General features: G+C 48.8%; 1 protein-coding gene across 43 annotated transcripts in view; it reads right to left on the bottom strand.

Moving 5' to 3' along the window:
• The window catches only part of TACC2 (transforming acidic coiled-coil containing protein 2), a 264,869-nt gene that overhangs the window by 165,918 nt on the left and 76,557 nt on the right, over positions 1-22,394 (bottom strand). For 36 of the 43 annotated variants that reach the window (XM_077947661.1, XM_077947658.1, XM_077947677.1 and 33 more), the window contains 2 exons: positions 1,625-6,913; positions 994-1,107 (listed from right to left, as the gene is read on the bottom strand). The exons of the other annotated variants lie outside the window; for them this stretch is intronic. In XM_077947661.1, the coding sequence (XP_077803787.1) occupies positions 994-1,107; positions 1,625-6,913 (5,403 nt within the window). The remainder of the gene's footprint in view (positions 1-993; positions 1,108-1,624; positions 6,914-22,394) is intronic. 43 annotated transcript variants of the gene reach the window in all.

The raw sequence follows: 22,394 nt of genomic DNA, 5'->3' as shown, positions 1-22,394 counted from the left end.
GTGTACGTGCACAATATCTCCAGCTCCCCAAAAGGATGAAACTTTGAGCAGCAGTTTCTGCACAACACTAGGTGGCATTTCCCGCAGAAAAGAACAGGCAGGCACACTGCAAGTGCGAAGGTCACTTGTTCATGGTTACATTTACACTCCTTGCATCTCGAGATCTCCTGGAGTGTGACTGCTGTTGGTGAGCCATTCCTGCTTCGCAGACGAAATCAGCATTGAACCCATTTGCATCAAGACATAATGACCTAGATGAGCGGGTGCCTAGAGATGATGCAGCGGGTGTGGGGCTGGGGTATGATATCTAGGGGCTGTAGGGTTTCTTTCTGTGGGGATGAAAATAACCTGAAATTGATTGTAGCCACGGTTACACACTGTGAATATACTACGAGCCATTGAATTGTATGAGTGAATTATATGGTATTTGAATTGCATCTCAATAAAGATTCTTTTCTTTTTTGAGACAGGGTCTCTGTCACCCAGGGTGGAGTGCAGTGGCACAAACACGGGTCACTGCACCTTCACCTTCTGTGCTCAAATGATCAATTCTCCCAACTCAGCCTCCCAAGTAACTGGGACTATAGGCACATGCCACTGTGCCCGGCTAATCTTTGTATTTTTTCTAGAGATGGGGTTTCACCAAATTGCCCAGGTTGGTCTCAAACTCCTGGGCTCAAGTGATCTTCCTGCCTTGACCTCCCAAAGTGTTGGGATTACAGGCATGAGCCACCGTGCCCAGACTGACTTTTTAAATTTAAGGCAATCAATTAAATTCAAGTATGAAAGCAACTCATTCAATCCCTTTTCCAACAACGGAGCTTTTAGTCATCCCAGGTACTGCTGTACCTGTACATAAAATGGGAATGGCCATTTGCTTCTTTCTTATGTAAGAACTCGTGCTGTATGACTACTCTCCTTCACAAAACATCCAGTGTGTCTATATCTAAGGAAGCCACCATGGCCTTCCAAAGACCAATATCTTTCACTGACCTTTCTGTTCCTTCTGCACCTCTGGTCTCATCTGAAGTAACTTTATCCATGACTCTTGGAGCATCCTTCTTAGGAACCGAAAGTAAGATGCATGGGCCAGGCCTGGGGCTCTCTCTGGGATAATGAAAGAAAGCAATTGATAGGATATTGTAGATAGCAGGGCATTTCTCCCCATGTCCTACTGAAAAAGCAGATTTCCCAATTAAAGTTTTAAGTGGCTACTACAAAAAAAATCCCTAGGATAAAGGACCCCCTGCCTAAATAAATCCAGATTCAAAAGCAGATGTATCTGGACTCCAGAAAAACATATGACTGACTATAACCTATCACCTAATAGTGCACAGCCAGTCAGTAAACAGTTGATACTTTTCCAGTGGTTTAAGTTAGACGAATTAAGGAACACAAGAAAAGGAACACAGTCAACAATTCCCAGCCTCCAACCATGGTTCTCACATTTTTCAGAGCCTCAGGACATCCAGAGTGGGTAAGCAGGTTCATTTAGCAATAGATATGGAAAACTCAGCTTTTAGAAAACAACTCGCCTATGCGACTGACTTCTAAACATCAGGCTGGGAGGAATCACCTTTGAAATTGACCACACATTCCCGTGGGAATTTTTCCATTTAAGTACCTGTCAGCGTGGAGCTCTTCTGGAGCCAAATGTTGCAGCTTTGGGTCACGAGTTTCATCAGGTTCTGGAGGTGAGGAGACACGCACCTTCCCGTCCCCAGCTGGAACGGGGCACTCAGGCCCTGGCTGCTCCTCAGCCTGCTGGGGCCTGGCTGGGTTGTCCCCATGAAGGGCAGCTGTACCCTCCATCCCCTGAGCCTTGTCAGAGCAGGCTGCGTCCTGACAGCTTCCTGGCAGTGCCAAGTCATCAGCCACAATGGAGAACGCCCTCGTAGTACTTGCTTCAGGCAGGTCCCCGGACGCACATGCCTGTGTCTCAGCTGTGCTCAGGGTGATGTCACCCTCTGCTTCCCGAGCAGCGCCTGCCACCTTGCCAGGCTCCAGGGGAGTGTCTGCCACTTCTCCAGTTGGTGGTGCAGGGATGCTCTGGTTGCCTAGGGCATTTTGCATTTCCAAAATGCCAGCAGTGACTCCAGGCCTCCTTTCACCCCCAAGCGTGTCAAGGGTCCTGGGCTCACTGTTGGCCTCAGGCACAGTCGAAACCTCCCCCTGGGGAGAAGGGGCTTCCAGGGCACAGGTGGACCTTGGCACATGTCCTGGAACCCCTGTATGAGCAAAGTCCCCGGGACCACCTTCTCCATGTGGACTGTCGCAGGCAGATGTTTCCTGGTGCTGCTTTCCAGAAGGAATTCTGTCTTGGGCCACGGCCTCTTCTCCATGGCTATGGGGAGCCACCTGGAAGGCAGCGGCTCTCTCCACAGGGAGCTCCTGAGTAGCTGCTGGTGAAGGAAGACCTGAAGCTAATTCCTGCCTGCTCCTCTCCGGCTGTGAGTGAGCCTGGCCTTCCAGGCCTGGCCAGGCTGCCCCAGGTCCCTCTGGCTTCTCATCTTCCCTCAGTGTGGGTGGGACACCTGCCATCTCCTTCCCCACACCGGCACCTGGCAAGTTCTGCTCCCAGGTCAGCCCTGCTGGACCCGGAACCTTGTCTGAAGCTGGATCCTGCAGAGCCTGATGGGAAATCTCAGCCTCTCCAGCCAACTCTTGCTTCTTCTCCACCTGGAGTCGAGCAGGAGGTACAGGGAGAGGGGTGACATCCACTCCTGGAGGCCCATCTAGAAGCTTCTCTGGGCCCAATGGCCTGGTGAGGTCTTTACCCACTGCATTCATCCCAGCTCCTGCCTTTTCTCCAGGTTTGGTCACAGCTCCGAGTACAGGCTTCTCGAAGATCTTGGCAATGTGCTCCCTGAAGTCTGGGAAGCCAACGAGGGTGGCGATTTGCTCGGAGCTTGTGTCCACACCACCTGATGTGCCCTGCCTTGGGTCCTGGGAAGGCTCTCCCATCCTCTCCATGCTGCCCTCTGTCTCTCCTGCTGCATAACCTGCCAAGCTCTCCTCGCTGGCCTCGGCACCTGCACCCAGAGCTGTTGCTGCTTTCTCTTCCCCTGTTGCCTGCTTGCCCTTGGCCGGAAGTGGCATCCGGTCCAGGCATGGCATGGAGTCCACAGGTCCCTCAGTGGTTCTGGCTTTGGGGCTGCCACTGCTGGCTTGCACTGCAGAGATTTCCCCACCTTCAGCTCCTGGTTGCAAGAGGGGGGCGAGGGAGCCAGCAGACAGCTTCAAGGAGACAGCATTTTCCAAGGCAAGCGGGGGCTCCCCTACAGGACAGGGGCTTTCACCAGGAGCTCTGGGGCCTGCAGAGGAAACAGCTTTCACTCCACTGTCTTCTGCTCCTTTCTGGGCAGCACTGTCGATATGCAGGTAAGGGGTGTCCGGAGCAGCCACTTCTGGTGGCCCAGACAGCAGGAACTCCTTTGGGTCTGGGACAGCCTGGTGTGTAGAAATATCCATGGTGCTCCTGGGAATCTCATCCAGCTCTCTGGCTAGCAGCAAGGCATCCTGGCAGCTGGCCGTGGGCTGCTCAGCTTGGCAGGGCTCACGTAGGGCAGAGGTAGAAGTTTCCTCCCCGGAGGTAAGGTAGTGCTCAGTCTGAAGGAAGCCATCTCTCAAAGTAGCTTCTCCGGGTTTCTCTGGAGCCTGCTGCTTTCCTGAGTCTCTTGCATTGGCGCTGCCACCAGTCTCAGCAGTCCCCACTTCACCACCTTGCTCCCCAGCTGATGGGAAACTTGCAAGCAGCTCTGGGGCCTCTGCATCCCAAGTGGTCGGGCACTCCATTTTCTGCTGCGGGGCCGGCACTGGTTGCTGCCTATCTTCCTGGGTTTCATCACATCCCTCTGTCTCTGGGGCATCCTGGGTGGGTGTGACTCCGGGACTGGCAGGCACCAGGGCTGGCAGGCAGGGAACTGCATCCAGGAGAGCTACTGAGTCAGGCTGACAAGGTGGGGCCTCCCCTGTGTTTCCACTTGCCACCTCCCTCTTACTCAAGCCCCAGAGTGAGGAACAACCATCAGCTGCTTCAGAAGCTCCTGCATCCCTTTGACATGCTTCTTCACGCTGGCGGCCTTCTTCTAAGGCATCGGTCAATGCCTGTTGAGACTTGTTTGGCCCCTGCCCAGTGCAGCAAGTTTCCTTTCTGCTCAAGTTCCCTGCAAGAGAAAAGTCTTTTAAGACATCTGCTGCTGGAGGTGAGACCCTTGAGGACTGACCATCACCACATGCTCCCTCTGGCCACTTCTCCCCTAGTACAGGCAACTTCTGTCTCATTGGTGCTGACAATTCTGAATCTTCTGTTGGAGAACTCTCCCAAAGCGTGTCAATGGGGGATGAAGTTGGAGTATCAGACAGGGTGCCTTTGGGGAGTCCACTTTGAAGTTCCGATCCCAAAGCCTGCTCCTGTCCTCCATGAGTGGGCAAGTTCATATCTTCCTGAGGTTCCACAGGTACATGGATTTGGGAAGAATCTGCTCCCTGGTCCTTAAAACCTGGATGGCTTGGAGAAGTCTCCTTCCCATTTTCAGGTGGCTGGGCCTGCTCCTTGAGCACGTCAGAGATTGATGCCTCTGGGTCTGCCTGGGATGGCTGGAGATGCTTCTCAGAAGATAGTAGGGGCCATTCGGATGCAGCTCCTCTTATCCAGCCTTCCCTATGACAGGACGGGATTCCCTGCTGATCTTGGTCCAGGATGAGCGCCGTGAGTCCCAAGTCTGCTACCAAGTTCTCCCCCTTGGGGGGATGTGGCACCCTAGCATGAAATTCCTGTTTCGATGCATCACACCCCGGCCCATGGGGTTGATCTGGGGATGTCAGCAAGCCCTCCCCATCACAGCTGCCCATCTTCCTTATTTCCAATGTGCTCTCACCTTCCTGGGCTTTGGGTGCAACCTCTGCAACAGGAGTTGGCAGAAAATCTGATTTTTCTGGTTCTAAAGTCAGGAAAGGCTCCATTCTTCCCAATCCTTCCCTGTTCTGAAGGGTGGCAGGACATTTGGGCTGTAATCCTGACCCCTCCCAGATGGCTCCTTCGGGAACAGTGGGCTCACCAGCTCCATCTGGCACAGGGGGCAGAACAGGGTCCTCCTCACCCAGCTTGTGTGGTAGGCCAGATGCATCGGCCTCTGCTGTCTGGGAGTGGGGCCCATCCGTGTGCCCAGCACCCCCCTTTCTGGGTGTCTGTGCTGAGTGTGAGCTGGGATGGTCTCTGCTCTCTGCATCACTGCTTGGCTTTGAAAGCTCATCTTTGCCTACTTCCAGATCACACTTGCTGCTGAAAGCCTCAGAGTCCTCTCCTTGCAGGTTCCCTGGGTCTCCACCGTCAGGCGGCTCTGGGGCTTCCTCCTTTCCTCCAGGGCTGTCACCAGGTGATCTGCTTCCTTCTTTAGCCACGGCTGGGCTTGTGGCATCTTCATGGGCCTTGGCTCCAACCCTTGGCCCCAGTGGCCCTCTGGCACTTTCACTTGGTGCATTGGGAAGAGGAGGGGGTGGTACTCCTTGTTGGACTGCATGGCTTTGCTCCATGTTCGAGTGTTCTCCCCTTTCCTGGGGTGATGGGGCAGGAACCTCTCCAGGGCTCCCTTCTGGATGCTCTCCCTTGCTTCCAAGATCTGATGCTTGCCTCTCCAGTCCCACCAACCCTGCATCCACCACCTCTTTGGCTGCATCTGCAGAAACTGGCATCCCGGCCTTGGAAACTGATTCCCTGGACAGTGATCCAGGTCCTTCTATGGCAATAGGAATCTGAGCAGCTGGGAGTGAAGCGAGGCTTGAAGCTGGATGTGCTTCCTCAGTCAGAGTGAGCAGGGAGGGTTCAGGGCTCACAAGCAAACCCCCTTCAGGTCGGCCACCTGCTGCCACACAGACAACTTGACCGGGCTCGGTTCCTTGCATCCCTATCTGTGGGTGACCCTGAACATCACTGGTGTCCAAAGCCTCTTTCCCAGAGCCCCCAGCCCCTGGCACCAGGGCAGGACTTGGCGAGCCCCGGGGCAACTCTGTGTGTGGCAGATGTGCTCCCACTGGCTGCTGGCAGCTCTCCTGGGAAGTGGCATTCACTTCTGCTTCTGGGACAGCCCCTGAATTGCTCCTAGGGAGATGGCAGGCCCTGAGGAATTCCAAGTCATCTGTTAAATACTGAGGTGGCACCTCCCCTTGGCCTGTTACTCTGTCTGAGGCTGTTGGGGCTGGATCTTGTGGGATCAGGGCCTCGGGTTTTAGCGGGGACTTCTCCAAGACAGTTGAGCTTTCTGTGCCCAGCTGGGCTGCAGCAGGGGCCTCAGGGGCCACTTGCACAGAAGCCACCCCCTGCCTGGACTCTGCGGGGGGGAAGCCACCTGCAACCTCTTTCCCCTGGGACTCTAAACCACCAGGCTGGTCCCCCTCTCCACACAGGTCCCCCTCTCCACACAGCGGTGCCTTCACTGGCTCTGTGAGGGATACTGGTGACATTCCAGGTGACTGGTCAGTGCCACTGGAGAAGGAGAAGGAGGATTTCTGTCTCTCTTCCTTCGGTTCTCTCTCTCTTCCAGCACTGGGGATGGCAGCAACCTCTTGGTCTTGAGTAGAGCTGTCCCTCTCAGCGGGAAATGCTGCTGTGACCTCCCCCGGGGCATTTGGGGCAGGTTCCCTCCTGGGGGACTGAGTCTGAGGACCATCTTCAGGTGTCGCCGCTGGACTTGCCAAGCAACCTTCTGGGGGACACTCGGCAAAGGGCATGGAGGACGAGGGGTGCTCTCGCTCCTGGGGTGGTGGTGGGCTGGACAGTAAAGAACCTTCTGGCCCCCTGGCTCTCTGTGGGTCCTTCCTTGGTTCAGTCACCTCTGGGGACACAAGGCATGGATCCAGGCTGGCAGAACTCTCAGAAGCAGTGCAGAAGCCTCCAAGCCCAATGCTGCCAACCCTGAAAACATTTAATGTTTCATTGGTTATCATGGATGCCAAGGACAGAGCCACACTGCAGGCAGGTCACCCCCCACCATCCCCACAAAAGGCCACCAAGTGCCCAGACCACAGACACAGCATCTTCATGCAGCTCATTCCTCTCTGTGAGAGCCCCCTGTACCCCTCCCACAACCATTATGCATGCCCCTGTTTCCCCCAAAAACCACTGCAGGGCATCTCAGACACAGTGTGGACCTTCCATGCTGGTCAGCAGTGAATACAGAAACGTGGCAACTCATTTATAATAGTCTAAAATGCGGGAAACCCAACCAAAAAGGTTTTGTTTGTTTGTTTGTTGAAGACAGGGTCTTGCTCTGTCACCCAGGCTGAGGTACAGCAGCACAACGACAGCTCACTGCAGCTTCAGCCTCCTCGGCTCAAGCAATCCTTCCACCTCAACCTCCCAAGTAGCTGGGACCACAGGTGTGCACCACCACGCCCAGCTAATTTTTAAATTTTTGTAGAGATTCGTTCTCGCTATGCTGCCCAGGCTGGTCTCAAACTCAAGCAATCTTCCCACCTCAGCCTTCCAAAGTGTGGGGATGATGGTCGTGAGCCACCGTGCTGACAACCCAGAAAGTTGTTAATAAGAGTAAATCATAATAGGGATTTGAACCAGTCCTGCAAAGATTATAGGCCGGTCCCCAGCACCCCTGGGGATCCTTAGATGTTCAGGAAAAAGCACAAGTCAGCAAAGCCAGGCTTTGAAATAAAGAGTGATTCCTGGTAATAGTTAACTTGATTCTTCACATTTAACAGGTGGGACAGTGACAGGCATAACCCAAAAATCATTTCTATTTGGCTATGGAATTTCTGCACATGACCTATGTATAACTCTTGGGAGCTGAATCACCTTCATACCCATGTTTGTCTTAACTTGAACACATTTATCTGGGTAATGTGTGGGGAAAAAAATGAAACTCAGGGAACTTGGGGGAACTTGACTCCAAATTTTGGACTTGCTACACAGAATTAACTATCCAGTTATTATAAAACGGCTTATTACTGCTGTATTTGGATTTTATTTGGACTATGTTGCTCAATTCTACACAGTTTTAATGCTGTGCTTTTTTTTTTTTTTTTTTCCCCCCCAAGACAAGTCTCACTCTGTCGCCCAGGCTGGAGTGCAGTGGCGCAATCTTGGCTCACTGCAAGCTCCGCCTCCTGGGTTCACGCCATTCTCCTGCCTCAGCCTCCCGAGTAGCTGGGACTACAGACACCCGCCACCATGCCCAGCCATTTTTTTTTTTTTTTTTTGTAGTTTTAGTAGAGATGGGGTTTCACCGTGTTAGCCAGGATGGTCTGGATCTCCTGACTTTGTGATCTGCCCACCTTGGCCTCCCAAAGTGCTGGGATTACAGGCATGAGCCACCACACCCGGCTAATGCTGTGCATTTTTTAATTTTAAAAATAATATGTGGCCAACACAAAGTTTGGAAAATGTAGAAAAAAAAATAAGAAAAAATACTGCTACATGCTTGCCACTTTCAGAGTTCTAGTGAATTTCCTGATTTTTCCTACACAATTGTTTGGGGATATAATTCTTGTTATTTTTACATAATTGTGATTCTATATACTTGTTATGATTATATATATTCTAGTAACAAGAGAAATTCCTCAAGACAAAGTTAACAGAAGTATGGTTTTTCTAAAGCTTTTACCATTTTCTTTAAAGTTATTATAGGGGAAATATCAAAGGGAAATTTAGGGAATCTTTTTGTAACTGTTTGTTACATGCACACATATTCGCACACACATAAGCCCACAGTGTTCTGGATGGGGCTAGTGGAAAGAGTCTCCTCTCAATGTCCACTACCAAAATTCCAGTTTTCCACAGCAGGCAGTGCACATGCATCCATACAGGAGGGATGCATACGGTGAGGTGGTGAGATGCATTCTCGTTAAATTTTTAAAATATGTGCTATGAACTGAATTGTGCCCCCATTCAAATCCATATGTTGAAGCCCTAACCCCCAATGTGACTGTATTTGGAGATAGGCACTTTAAGGAGGCAATTGGGGTTAAGTGAAGTTATAGTAGTGAGACCCTAATCTGATAGCACTGGTGTCCTTTATTAGAAGAGGAAGAGGCCAAGTGCGTGGCTCACACCTGTAATCCCAATGCTTTGGGAGGCTGAGGCAGGCAAACTGCTTAAGCTCAGGAGTTCAAGACCAGCCTGGGCAACATGGTGAAACCCCATCTCTAAAAAGAAATATAAAAATTAACTGGGCATGGTGGTGCACAGCTGTAGTCCCAGCTACTCAGGAGGCTGAGGTGAGAGGATCACTTGAATGCCGGAGGTTGAGGCTGCAGTGAGCTGAGAACATGTTGCTGCACTCCAGCCTGGGCAACAGAGTGAGATTCTGTCTCAAAACAAACAAACAAAAAAAAAAAAAAAAAAAAAAAAGCAAAGGAAGAGACACCAGGAATACACACACATAAAGGAAAAGCTACGTGAGAACACCAAGAGCAGGTGTCTTCTGCAAGCGAGGAAGAAAAGTCTTACCAGAAACCAACTCCACCAGCACCCTGACCAGGACGTCCAGCCTCCAGAACCAGGAGAAAATACATTTCTGTTGTTTAAGTCACTCAGGCTGTGGTGTTCTCTTATGACAGCCCGAGCAGACTAATACCATAGACAGGTGGGTATTTACTGTCCCATCCTTTCAACATTTTTGAGGTTTCGATTTTTCCAAAATAAAAAGTTGGGAAAATAATAACGGATGAAATTCACTAGGCCTCAGTGCTCATTTAGCCCTGCCAACAGCTGTGCAAGGTGGGTACCACCCTCGCCACTTGCAGATGAGAACCCTGGAGAACAGAGGCTAAGCATGGATCTCAACGTGGACTGATTCCACTGGCCACAATCTGATTCCACTGGCCACAATCTTCTTACTCACTCTGCTATGCAGAATAAATAAAAACTTCCAAGGAAGGCAAGAGCCTCTTCCCCCAGCCCCATTCCAGCCTCTCTGTCCTGCCCCTCACCTCTGAAGTACATGCGCTGTCATTTGACATCCCTGAAGGAGGTGTGTACACAGCACCACCCCTGCCCTCATCTTTATCTAATGGCTGTTCCTGCACATGGGACATGGGGATGGTGCCTGAGGACCCAAAAGAGAGCTGGCTACTGTCTCAACCAGATTTGCATTTTCTGACCCAAAAGAAGCTGACTAGTTCAAAGAAGAGAAAACTCAGAGGGTAAATGATATAAAACCCTCCAATTCACAAATGGTCACGGAGGACACACGTGCCCATGGAGGGCCCTGGCCCGAGTGGGCTGACATCTGGAAAACTACTTGGGGTTTGGGTAAAGTGTCTTGGCCTGGCTTTCTGGAAAGCACCAGGTCCAGAACGAAACCCGATGTCTCCCCAACCAACGACTTTGCCTCCTCTCCCGCCCCCCCTTGCTCCTCCTCCTCCCCCTCCCTTTGCTGCTCAGCATCTGAACCTGGCAATTTTCCTTGTAACAAGCACTTTACATTTCATTATGTCCCACCCATTAACTGAAGTCAAACAGTTTAGTATGTGATAAGATTAATGGTGTGTAATTCAGAAATGAAGTGCTCCTATTTATATCGGCTTTATCAAGCGGGAAATAAACGAAGCCACTTTCTTGTCCATGCCTCTGACAGGAACTGCCTACTTAGAAGAGTATGTGGCTTCCCTTCAGGCTGGCTGAAGTCATTACCATCTGGGACAAGATGATAAATTCTATTTTGGCATCTTGCAAACTTGTGCGGTCTTATCAGGGAGCAACCAGGAACTAATTTTCCATGGAGTACGGGATACACAACAACTCCTCCCAAATAAGAACCCAGACATTGGTTTATGTAGCATAAGCTGGGCACTAGCAATCGCTTTGATTACCCATCAGAAGTAATTTTCAAAGCCAGATTAAAGCTGCTCACCAGGAGCAGATTTGCCTAAGGGCAGGAAAAATTCTAAGAACTGATCTGTTGAGGGCTCTGCGTTAATTGAAGCTTATATAACATCCTTTTATGCTTCAAAATTGAGTTGAAATGTGTGGATAGAGGCTCTGCTCAGAATCCACAGGCCAGCACCCTGGGGACTGGGCAGCCAGCACCCTGAATGAAGCCTTTCACCCTGCAGGGGCACTGCCTCTGTATGGAAGTCAGGGAGGGCCCAGGGACTACAGCCTCCGTCGCAGACCAGATGTTCACAGTACAGTGAAGGGAGAGGCATGGCAGCGGCTGGCAGGGAGTCATCTGCCACAACCAAGGTCTGAGCAGATGATGGGGACGCAGATGGGTTCTTAAATGCATAGTTCTGGAAACACACACGCGTGCAATGCTTAAGGGGAGGAAGGAGGCCAGCTGCAGAAAACACAAACATGGCCCTTGCACGACCAGGCTTTCAGGAACTGGCAAAACCATAAAGATGGAGAGTTCCCATGTATTAAACACTGACTCAGGCCAGACCCTGCCAGGGCCTTTTTTTTTTTTTTGGAGACCAAGTCTTGCTCTGTCACCCAGGCTGGAGTGCAGTGGCACAATCTCAGCTCACTGCAACCTCCACCTCCTGAGTTCAAACAATTCTCCTGCCTCAGTCTCCCAAGTAGCTGGGACTACAGGCATGCACCACCATGCCCGGCAAACTTTTGTATTTTTAGCAGAGATGGAGTTTCACCATATTGGCCAGGCTGGTCTGTAACTCCTGACCTCAGGTGATCTGCCCACCTCGGCCTCCCAAAGTGTTAGGATTATAGGCATGAGCCACTGCACCTGGCCTGGGCACTTTTCAGTTACTATTGCATTTAATCCACACAACAGCCTGGTAGAGGGGTGGCCCCATTGCATACACGAGGACATTTTCCCGAAGAAGTTCAAGACAGGACCCAAGGTCAAAGAGCCATTGATGCAAAGCAAGATCGAGCCCTGTGGCGCTGCCTCCTGTTGCCCTGTACTGGCTACCTGCACCAGCCTCTCACCCGAACAGGTGCAGCAGCCCCTTCTCCCATCCTCTCTGGCCCCCTTCATTCTGTTCTGCCAGCTGCAGCCAGAGCAACCGCTTAGAAATCAAAGTCTGCTCCTGTCACCCCACTGTGGCTTCACTTTGCTCTTGGTTGTGGCCCCAACCTCCCTTTCCTGCCTCATCCCGCAAGACGCTCCCCAGCCATGCATCTGCCTGGAGCCTGCAGCCCTCTGCTCCCCACCAGGTCGCAGCTCCACTCTTCGTTTCTCAAGGTAGGCTCCCTGGCCTGGGCTCCCAGATCAGTTTCTTTCACAGGCCCACCTAGCGCTAGCCACAGTTGCCATCGCTATGGTTGGTGACTGTTTCCCCTACTGGAGTGTAATGCAGGTCAGGCTCTAGTCTCCTTTCAATATCATATCCCTGGTGCCTGGCATATAGCAAACAATAAAATGGTGTTGAATATATGAATGTACAAGTGAATGCAAGGATGGACGGATAGTAGGATGGACAGATACAACTGAACCCAAATCAAGGATACTGAATATACAGAGATGTTCCCAAATCATAGTTGTTTCACTAGAAGATTATGAACATTCTTTTTTTTTGAGACAGAGTCTCGCTCTGTCACCCAGGCTGGAGTGCAGTGGTGCAATCTCTCTGCTCACTGCAACCTCCGCCTCCTGGGTTCAGGCAATTCTTGTGTCTCAGCCTCCCGAGTGGCTGGGATTACAGGCTCGTGCCACCATGCCCAGCTAATTTTCATATTTTTAGTAGAGATAGGGTTTTGTTATGTTGGCCAGGCTGGTCTCGAACTCCTGAGCTCAAGTGATCCATCCACCTTGGCCTCCCTAAGTGCTCAGATTATAGACATGAATGAGCCACAGGGCCCAGCCCAGATCACGAACATTCTTTTCTTCCATCAAGCGTAGCATTTCAGCAATTCATTGGTCCAAACTTCTCATTTCACAAATGAGGAAACTGACGTCTAGAAAAGGCAAAGTATTTTTTTTAATATGTCTGTGAAACAAAGTTAAGGCAGCACTTCTCAACCACATACCTCTATGCTCACTGGTAGGTCTAGTGTGTCAGGGCATGCACTGCAAGTAATTTGTGACTAATTATAAAGTACTAAAGCCTGTGAATGATTTGTTATTTTCATAAATTACTATAATTCAAAAGATTAGAAGATTTCCTAACATAACATCATCACTGTTACTTGTTGCATTCCAGTGTACTTTCTGGAAAAGGAAAGCCGGGGCAGAATGAAAGTCAGTGGGTTAGTGCAATGGACTGAATGACTGTTTTCCCCTTCCTTCAAACACCTCTTGAAACTTAATCCCCAAACTTAATCGTGTTGAAAGGTGGGGGCCTTTAAGAGGTGAAGGTGATTGGGTTGTGAAGGCCCTGCCCTCACGAACGGGTTAATCCATTCATGGATTACTGGGTTATCATGGTGGCTTTATGCAAAGAGGAAGGGAGACTTGAGCTAGGATGCTCATTTCTTTTACCAGTGATGTCCTGTGCCACCTCATAACTCTACAGAAGCCCTACCAGCAAGAAGGCCCTCACCAGGAGCAGCCCCTTGCCCTTGGACTTCTCAGCCTCTATAACTGTAAGAAATCAATGTCAGGCACGGTGGCTCACACCTGTAATCCCACCACTTTGGGAGGCCGAGGTGGGCGGACCACCTGAGGTCAGGAGTTCAAGACCAGCCTGGCCAACATGGTAAAACCCTGTCTCCACTAAAAATACAAAAATACAAAAATTGTGGTGGCAGGCACCTGTAATCCCAGCTACTTGGGAGGCTGAGGTAGGAGGATTGCTTGAACCCAGGAGGCGGAGGCTGCCATGAACTGACATCATGCCACTGCATTCCAGCCTTGGGCAACAGAGCAAGACCCTGTCTCAACAACAAAAAAAAGAAATCAATTATTTTTCTTTATAAATGCTCCAGCTTCGGGTATTCTGCAACAAGCAACAGAACACAGACTAAGACTGACGAGCCTCTGAGAACTGCTAACCCAAATAAATGTTAACAGAGGCAACAACTATGTGGAGATGAGGGGATTCGAGGACTGAAAGGTGATCCCCAATTCCCCACATTCCTGCCTGGGCCCTCAAATTAGAGACTTTCCCAACACTTCTGAGCTCTCAGTGAAGTATGATGCTGCTGCCATATTCTTTGCCCCCTTATGGTCATATCCATTGGAGGAGACTTCTCCAAGTGGTGATATGGGGAGAGCCAGCCCCCGTGAGGCCAGTTTCCCCATGGGTGGGGGTAAGGTGTTCGAGGTCGTTGAGATGAGCTACCCCAATGCAGCCCCTTCTCCTCTCGCAGCCATTTGCCACATGACGAGCTCACTGGGGCCAGCCTTCCCCATCCTTCATGGCACCTGCACTGATGCAGCCTGGGACTTGGTGGGGAAGGGTGGTTCAGGCGGCAGTATGAGGATTCCAGTTTTGGCATCCTGCAGCCTAACCTTGCTGTTGATACCGTTGACTGACTGACTTTCTTTCTTTCTTCCTTTCTTCCTTTTCTTTCTTTCTTTCTTTCTTTCTTTCTTTCTTTCTTTCTTTCTTTCTTTCTTTTTTCTTTCTTTTCTTTCTTTTCTTTCTTTTCTTTCCTTTCTTTCCTTCTTTCCTTCTTTCTTTCTTTTTTTGCAACAATATTTATTGTGAAGAGCGAAAAAACAAATCTTCCACGGCATGGAAGGGGACCTGAGCGGGTTGCCCTATAAGGTGGGCTTTCTTATCTTTCTCAGACTGTGGCATCTATTTCATAATTAAGAGTATGGTGGAAAGGGTCGTGATTAATTAGCTCCCCAAACCCCAGCAACATTTAGGATGTCAGAAGTGCTTTATTTTCTCACACATTCTGAGGGCTCGTCAAGATCTGAATTGGCCCATGGGCCATGATGTGCGAATGACTTCTTCAGGAGAAGGCAGGCTGAGACCGTGCCCAAAGAAAGGAAATGAAACTCCAGAAGGTTTTCAGTCCTACCCGACATGAAATCAGAATAAAACCAGTTAATTCAGGGACCATGTAGAGCCTCACAGTGATACAGCTAAGCTTCTGTGGTCACCCGGTCAATTCACTATCTTTATCCCTGTCCTCGGCTTTGCATATTTTTCTCTCCATCAATCATAAGCCTAGTAGGCAAGGTGCTGTGTGGTTGTGAATGGTCAGAATTCTCTCCAGCACTCTATTCCCTTTATTTGACCCACTCCCAACTTTCTCTTTTTTCCCTTTTCCATCCCAAGCTGAAAAGACTGCTTAAGAAAGTCTCCTCAAGAATTTCAGTGATTGAGCCAACTCAGATAAATCATTCTGCATCAATTATTAATGACTAACGAAAGTTACATAGGATATGCCCTCCATAGTTTATAACTCTATGCAGGGTTTTTAAAAACTAAACTCAGTGCTTCTCATAATATGATTGCTAGATGTGTAAGAATGAAGCTTCTTAGGCCGGGCACGGTGGATCACACCTGTCATCCCAGCACTTTGGGAGGCCGAGGCAGGCAGATCACCTGAGGTCAGGAGTTCAAGACAGCCTGGTCAACATGGTAAAACTCCGTCTCTACTAAAAATGCAAAAATTAGCTGGGTGTGGTGGTAGGCACCTGTAGTCCCAGCTACTTGGGAGGCTGAGGCACGAGAATCGCTTGAACTTGGGAGGCAGAGGTTGCCGTGAGCCAAGATCGCGCCACTGCATTCCAGCCTGGGCAACAGAGCAAGACACTCCATCTCAAAAAAAAAAAAAAAAAAAAAAAAAAGAGGCCGGGCACAGTGGCTCACGCCTGTAATCCAGCACTTTGGGAGGCCGAGGCAGGCGGATCACGAGGTCTGGAGATCAAGACCATCCTGGCTAACATGGTGAAACCCTGTCTCTACTAAAAAATACAAAAAATTAGCTAAGCGTGGTGGCGGGCATCTGTAGTCCCAGCTACTTGGGAGGCTGAGGCAGGAGAATGGCGTGAACCCAGGAGGCGGAGCTTGCAGTGAGCCAAGATCACGTCACTGCACTCCAGCCCGGGCGACAGAGCGAGACCCTATCTCAAAAAAAAAAAAAAGAATGAAGCTTCCTCTGTCGAAAGAATGCAGGAAGCGCTAGGTGAAGTGTGGTTACACAAGCTTTTCTACTGCAGGACTTCTCAGAGCCTTTAAGAAACCATTGTGCCTTGTGAGTCAACAAGAAAATACATACACATTGTTTCCCAAATTTGTTTCTTGGAAACCTTCCTTTGCCTTTTTCTCAGTAGAGCTTTCAGTAGGATGATGGGCCACAGAACACACTGTGGAAAGCACAGCCTTACATCAAAAGAAGAATTGGTAAGGACATTTCAGATGCCCTTGAGAGGACGACACGGATAGTTTTCAAAACACACTGTTCACCTCTCACCTCCTCTCCCCTCTCCCAGGTAGAATCTGCTTGTGTCAACCAGGAAGATGTAAACTGCTCTTTTGTGTCTCAGAGCAAGGCCAATTCAGGTCTCTGAACACACGGAGTTCTCAAACCTTCCCAAGGTAGGATGTCTCCTTCCCCCGTCCATGGTGGGACCCCCTGCTCCCCTTCCCGGGGCTGTATGCTACTCTCCAGGCCCTGTGTACAAGACACTCAGTACCTGCCATGGCCTCTTGATTTGTTTATTTGTTTCCCACTAGGATCCCCCCAAGGTTAGAGTGAGCTCATCTCACTCTATAAAATATATAAAATATACATTTTTTAAAATATACATATTTTATTATTTATTTATTTATTTTGAGACAAGAGTCTGTCGCCCAGGCTGGAGTGCAGTGGCGTGATCTTGGCTCACTGCAGCCTCTGCCTCCTGGGTTCAAGCGATTCTCCTGCCTCAGTCTCCCTAGCAGCTGGGACTACAGGCCCATGCCACCACGCCTGGCTAATTTTTTGTATTTTTAGTAGAGACAGGGTTTCACCATGTTGGCCAGGATGGTCTCAATCTCCTGACCTCATGATCCGCCCTCCTCGGCCTCCCAAAGTACTGGGATTACAGGGGTGAGCCACCACACCTGGCCCTCATTTATATTTTTGTGTCTTAGTCTAGCACTGGTCTATGCTCTGTTGAATGAGTGACCGAATGATGGCATACATAAATAAGTGAAGAAATACATTTTTTAAAACTGACAGTTATATTGCCACGATAACTGCTCACATAGGTTGACACCTGCACTGTGGGAGGCGTCACCTATTCCAGACTTTGGAAAAGGAATTTATATTCTAAGTGATCCACGCAGAAGAAAGAATTCTCATGTTAATAGGAGAGAAAAACTGCCATGTCTTAACAGTGATAACGTAGTATTCCACAGAGAAAGATACCTCCTCAGAAACTTCTTTACAACCCTAGTATACTGTGTCTACTCCACGCACACGGTTCCAACTTGTCCAAACAACGCTCCCCACACAGAAGCCTGGAAGCCCGCTGACCCTAGCAGGACAGACAGACTTGGCTTCGTATTTTTAACCCGGTTTTATCTTCGCTGTGCTCATTCTTCAACAGAAAACAAACAAACAAAAAATCAAGTATGTGATGCTTGAGCAATCCAGGCAATAGATGACAGAAAGATATGTGTAGGTTATAAAGAGTTACTGGGGAGCTGGGCATGGTGGCTCATGCCTGTAATCCCAGCACTTTGGGAGGCCGAGGCGGGCGGATCACAAGGTCAGGAGATCGAAACCATCCTGGTTAACAAAAATACAAAAATTAGCCAGGTGTAGTAGCAGGCGCCTGTAGTCGCAGCTACTTGGGAGGCTGAGGCAGGAGAATGGCGTGAACCTGGGAGGCGGAGCTTGCCGTGAGCCGAGATCACGCCACTGTCCTCCAGCCTGGGAGACAGAGCGAGACTCCATCTCAAAAAAAAAAAAAAAAAAGTTATTGGGGAGATCAACATATGTATGGGGGTATGGATTAAATCCCAAAGTATCCTACCCAAGTCATATGAACTTGGGTAGCTCATATGAAGCCTCATATGAGCTTCTATATGACTTCAAGGTCAGGTGCCATTCCATTCCTGAGAATCCATTACCCAGCATAGTGTGGGGATGGGGACAGGCAACTGAATTTCAAAGAAAATTCAAAAACTATCTTTTAACCAATTTTTTTCAGCAACCCTCTCTTGGGGTCCTAAAAGTCAGCAGAATGACCCCATTTCATGATTCCCAGACTGGCTGCTGGAAGGGGCTGCTGCTGAGCTGTTGACACCAGTACTCCCCAGAGCCAGCATGAACCTGGCTTTCACATCTGTCTGCTGTCCTTCAAATGTGTCTAGATAAAGTCATGCCAACGACATTCTGATATAATAATTTCTGATCATTCAGACTTTTCTATGATCAAATACCAAAAATAAAACTACTATCCCATTAGAGAAAATATCTGTTTTTATTCACAATAAAGATCTTTAAAACTCGAATAAGCCCAAATCAAGGGATTTGGCAGACTATTTACCTGAGTATAAACATTTTCTTAATTTTAAGTTAAGCCCTTGCTAGTGCTTCATAGAAAAATGCAAATGAGAGTTCTGCTTGTATAGCTAGATTTTGGTGGTGTTTTTATATGTTATTTTGACAGCATGAGGATATTTTGAACAACAAAGAGTGGTAAATGTATTTTTGTTATATCCCTTTTTTTTTTTTTTTTTTTTGGTTTGAGACGGAGTTTTGCTCTTGTTGCCCAGGCTAGAGTGCAATGGCAAGATCTCAGCTCACTGCAACCTCCACGTCCCGGGTTCAACTGATTCTCCCGCCTCAGCCTCCCAAGTAGCTGAGATTACAGGCATGTGCCAACATGCCCAGCTAATTTTGTATCTTTAGTAGAAATGGAGTTTCTCCATGTTGGTCAGGCTGGTCTCGAACTCCCGACCCCAGGTGATCCACTCGTCTTGGCCTCCAAAGTGCTGGGATTATGGGCGTGAGCCACCGGGCCTGTAAGATGTTTACATATGCGTATAGGCACAGCACTTTTCCTTAAACTTCTGTCACAGAGATCTTTATTCATATGTCTTACTGCTGACCTTCTCCCTACGATGATCCTATTATCCTGTCACTTCCTTTTTTCTAAGATGGTAAAGATAATGATCAATAAATACTGAGGGAACTCAGAGATTGGTGCCGGCGTGGGTCCTCTGTATGCTGAGCGCCGGTCCCCTGGGCCCACTTTTTCTTTCTCTATACTTTGTCTCTGTGTCTCATTTCTTTTCTCAAGTCTCTGGTTCCACCTAACGAGAAACACCCACAGGTGTGGAGCGGCAGGCCACCCCTTCACACACCTGGCTAATTTTCTTATTCTTTGTAGAGACAGGGTTTTGCCATGTTTCCCAGGCTGGTCTCAAACTCCTGAGCTCAAGCAATCAGCCCACCTCAGTCTCCCAAAGTGCTAGGATTATAGGCATGAGCCACCATGCCCAGTCTATATCCCTTCTTGATAAGACTCCTAGCGTTAATTAAAATCATTTTCCTGCCACAGTAAACATTGTACAAAACAGGGCACATAGTGGAAATGTCTCTTGATGACTGAAAATCTTTCAGAGAATTTGGGGCATTCTCTGACCCATATGTTGCCACCGATGTTACCTGTCTCAGACAGAGCTCATATGTCCTGAGCTCAAAAATGTGATGAAGGGTTTCTTTTTAGAATAAATCCTGACTGCCAGTCTATTTTGTTGAGATTGTCTCTCTGTAATCCCATTAATCTAAATGGGGGAAAAAAGTGGATGAGTCAACATTACTGGGCGCCAAGCTGGCTCAATGTCAAAGACATAAAGATCATCCAGCTTCCTTCCCAGCACTAACACAGCTGCAGTGACAAGTTTGGGAAGATTAACCACTGTCAAAGTTGGCATTTGAGGTCACAGCAAGACACAGGGGAGACTGCAAGTGTCGGTGATACAAGGAACTCTTGAAGGGAGAAGAGAAACAACTTCGCCTGTGGCATCTTATCTCTTGCTCTTTTTTTCTAGAAGGGTCTCCCTGCCTCTTCCAAAATAAATGCCAGGTATTTTGCTGCATTCTCATTTAAAACCCAAGAAAGGAACTTGATATGGTGGCTTTTCAATGTTTTCAGAGAGCCTAGGTTGGAAAATGTCATATGAGGAATTATTAACTACAAGAAGGGTTGGACAAATGGAGGATTAGCTACTAAGGAAGGCAGAGGAAAGGAGGAGCAGGAATCCTGGAGATAGAAGAAAACAATGGGGGCATTGTGCGGTGGCTCACACCTGTAATCCCATCACTTTGGGAGGCCAAGGCAGGCGGATCCGTAAACCCGGGAGGCGGAGCTTGCAGTGAGCTGAGATCCGGCCACTGCACTCCAGCCTGGGTGACAGAGCTAGACTCCGTCTCAAAAAAAAAAAAAAAAAAAAAAAAATTAGAACATTTTTAATGCTATATCTTGAAGTTCACTAATCTTTTTCTCTGCGGTGTCTAACCTGTCATTAATTTCACCCCGTGGGTTTTTTATTTTAGACATCATAGTTTTCATTTCTAGAAGTTTGATTTGGGTCTTTTTTACATCTTCCCTCTGTGCTTAACTTACTCGGTCTTCCCTCTAGCTTCCTGAACATATGAAATACGTTATAATTCTGGAAAAAGTCCTTTTGTACTAATTCTATCATCTGTGTAATTTCTGCGTTCAAGACAAATTATGTGGGTTTTTTTTTTTTTTTTTTTTTTTTTTTTTTCCGTTGTGGGTCACATTTCCCTGCTTGCAGGCTAGACACTGTGGACTTGAAGCTTTTTGGGTTCTGGATATTTTCATATGCCTATAAATATTATTGAACTTTGCTCTGAGATGCAGTGAAGTTATTTGGAACAGCTTAATCCTTTGCATCTCACTTCGTTAGATGGAATGAGAGCAGTGTTAAGGTGAGGATTAATCTTCCCCAGTACTGAGGCAAAACCTGCCTTAGTGCTCAACAGATGCCTTATGAGTGATGAGGTACTCCACTCTGGCTGGTGGGAACAGGAACTATTCCCAGCTTTGTGTGAGCTTTGAGGATTGCTCTTCCTAAACCTTTCAGGTGTTTTTTTTTTTGTTTTTTTTTTTTTTTTGAGACAAAGTCTTGCTCTGTCCCCCAGGCTGGAGTGCAGTGACACGATCTCGGCTTACTGCAACCTCCGATTCCCAGGTTCAAGCGATTCTCCTGCCTCAGCTTCCTGAGTAGCTAGGACTACAGACGCATGCCACCACGCCTGGCTAATTTTTTTATTTTTAGTAGAGATGGGGGTTTCACCATATTGGCCAAGCTGGTCTCGAACTCCTGACCTTGTGATCCACCTGCCTCGGCCTCCCAAAGTGCTGGGATTATAGGTGTGAGGCACCGTGCCCGCCCAACCTTTCAGGTGTTCTGTACCTCACCTCAGAGGGTTTCCACACCTGCACATGCTCATCAGTACTTTGCCCGTCTCTGGGGTTCTCTCTGTTCAGTCCTCTCTCGTATTCTGCCCTGGGAACTGCCGCTGTCTCGGGCTCCCCAGATACGCAGCTTCACTCGGCTCACTACAATCTCAGCTCACTACAATCTCCACCTCCCGATCTCGGCTCACTACAATCTCTGCCTCCCGGATTCACACCATTCTCCTGCCTCAGCCTCCCGAGTAGCTGGGACTACAGGCACCCGCCACCTCGCCCAGCTATTTTTTTGTATTTTTTGGTAGAGACGGGGTTTCACTGTGTTAGCCAGGATGGTTTCGATCTCCTGACCTCGTGATCCACCAGAATTAAGACTGAGAGAAATAACAACAGGCTGGGCGCGGTGGCTCACGCCTGTAATCCCAGCACTTTGGGAGGCCAAGGCAGGCGGATCACAAGGTCAGGAGATTGAGACCATCCTGGCAAACACGGTGAAACCCCGTCTCTACTAAAAATACAAAAAATTAGCCAGGCGTGGTGGTGGGTGCCTGTAGTCCCAGCTATTCAGGAGGCTGAGGCAGGAGGATGGTGTGAACCTGGGAGGCAGAGCTTGCAGTGAGCCGTGATCGCACCACTACACTCCAGCCTGGGTGACAGAGTGAGATTCTGTCTGGAAGGAAGGAAGGAAGGAAGGAAGGAAGGAAGGAAGGAAGGAAGGAAGGAAGGAAGGAAGGAAGGAAGGAAGGAAGGAAGGAAGGACAACAACAACAAAAAAGCGTCAGTGAACTGTGAGACAAATTCAAGTAACCAAATATATGTGTAGAGTCGCCACAGGAGGAGGGGAGATACAAAATATTTGAAGAACTGATGACTGAAAAATCTCCAAATATGATGTAAACTATGAACCAACATATTCAAGAATCTCAACTAATGCCAAGCATAAGAAACAGCAAAGGCCAGTGTTCAGGACAGTGGCTCACACCTATAATCCCAGCACTTTGGGAGGCCAAGGCGGGTGGATCACTTGAGGTCAGGAGTTTGAGATCAGCCTGGCCAACATGGTGAAACCCCATCTGTACTAAAATACAAAAATTAGCCGGGTGTGGTGGCATGCGCCTGTAATCTCAGCTACTTGGG

The sequence above is a fragment of the Macaca mulatta genome, chromosome 9, assembly GCF_049350105.2.
Source record: "Macaca mulatta isolate MMU2019108-1 chromosome 9, T2T-MMU8v2.0, whole genome shotgun sequence".
Taxonomy (NCBI): Eukaryota; Metazoa; Chordata; class Mammalia; order Primates; family Cercopithecidae; genus Macaca; species Macaca mulatta.
This window is presented reverse-complemented; position numbering and strand designations above follow the sequence as displayed.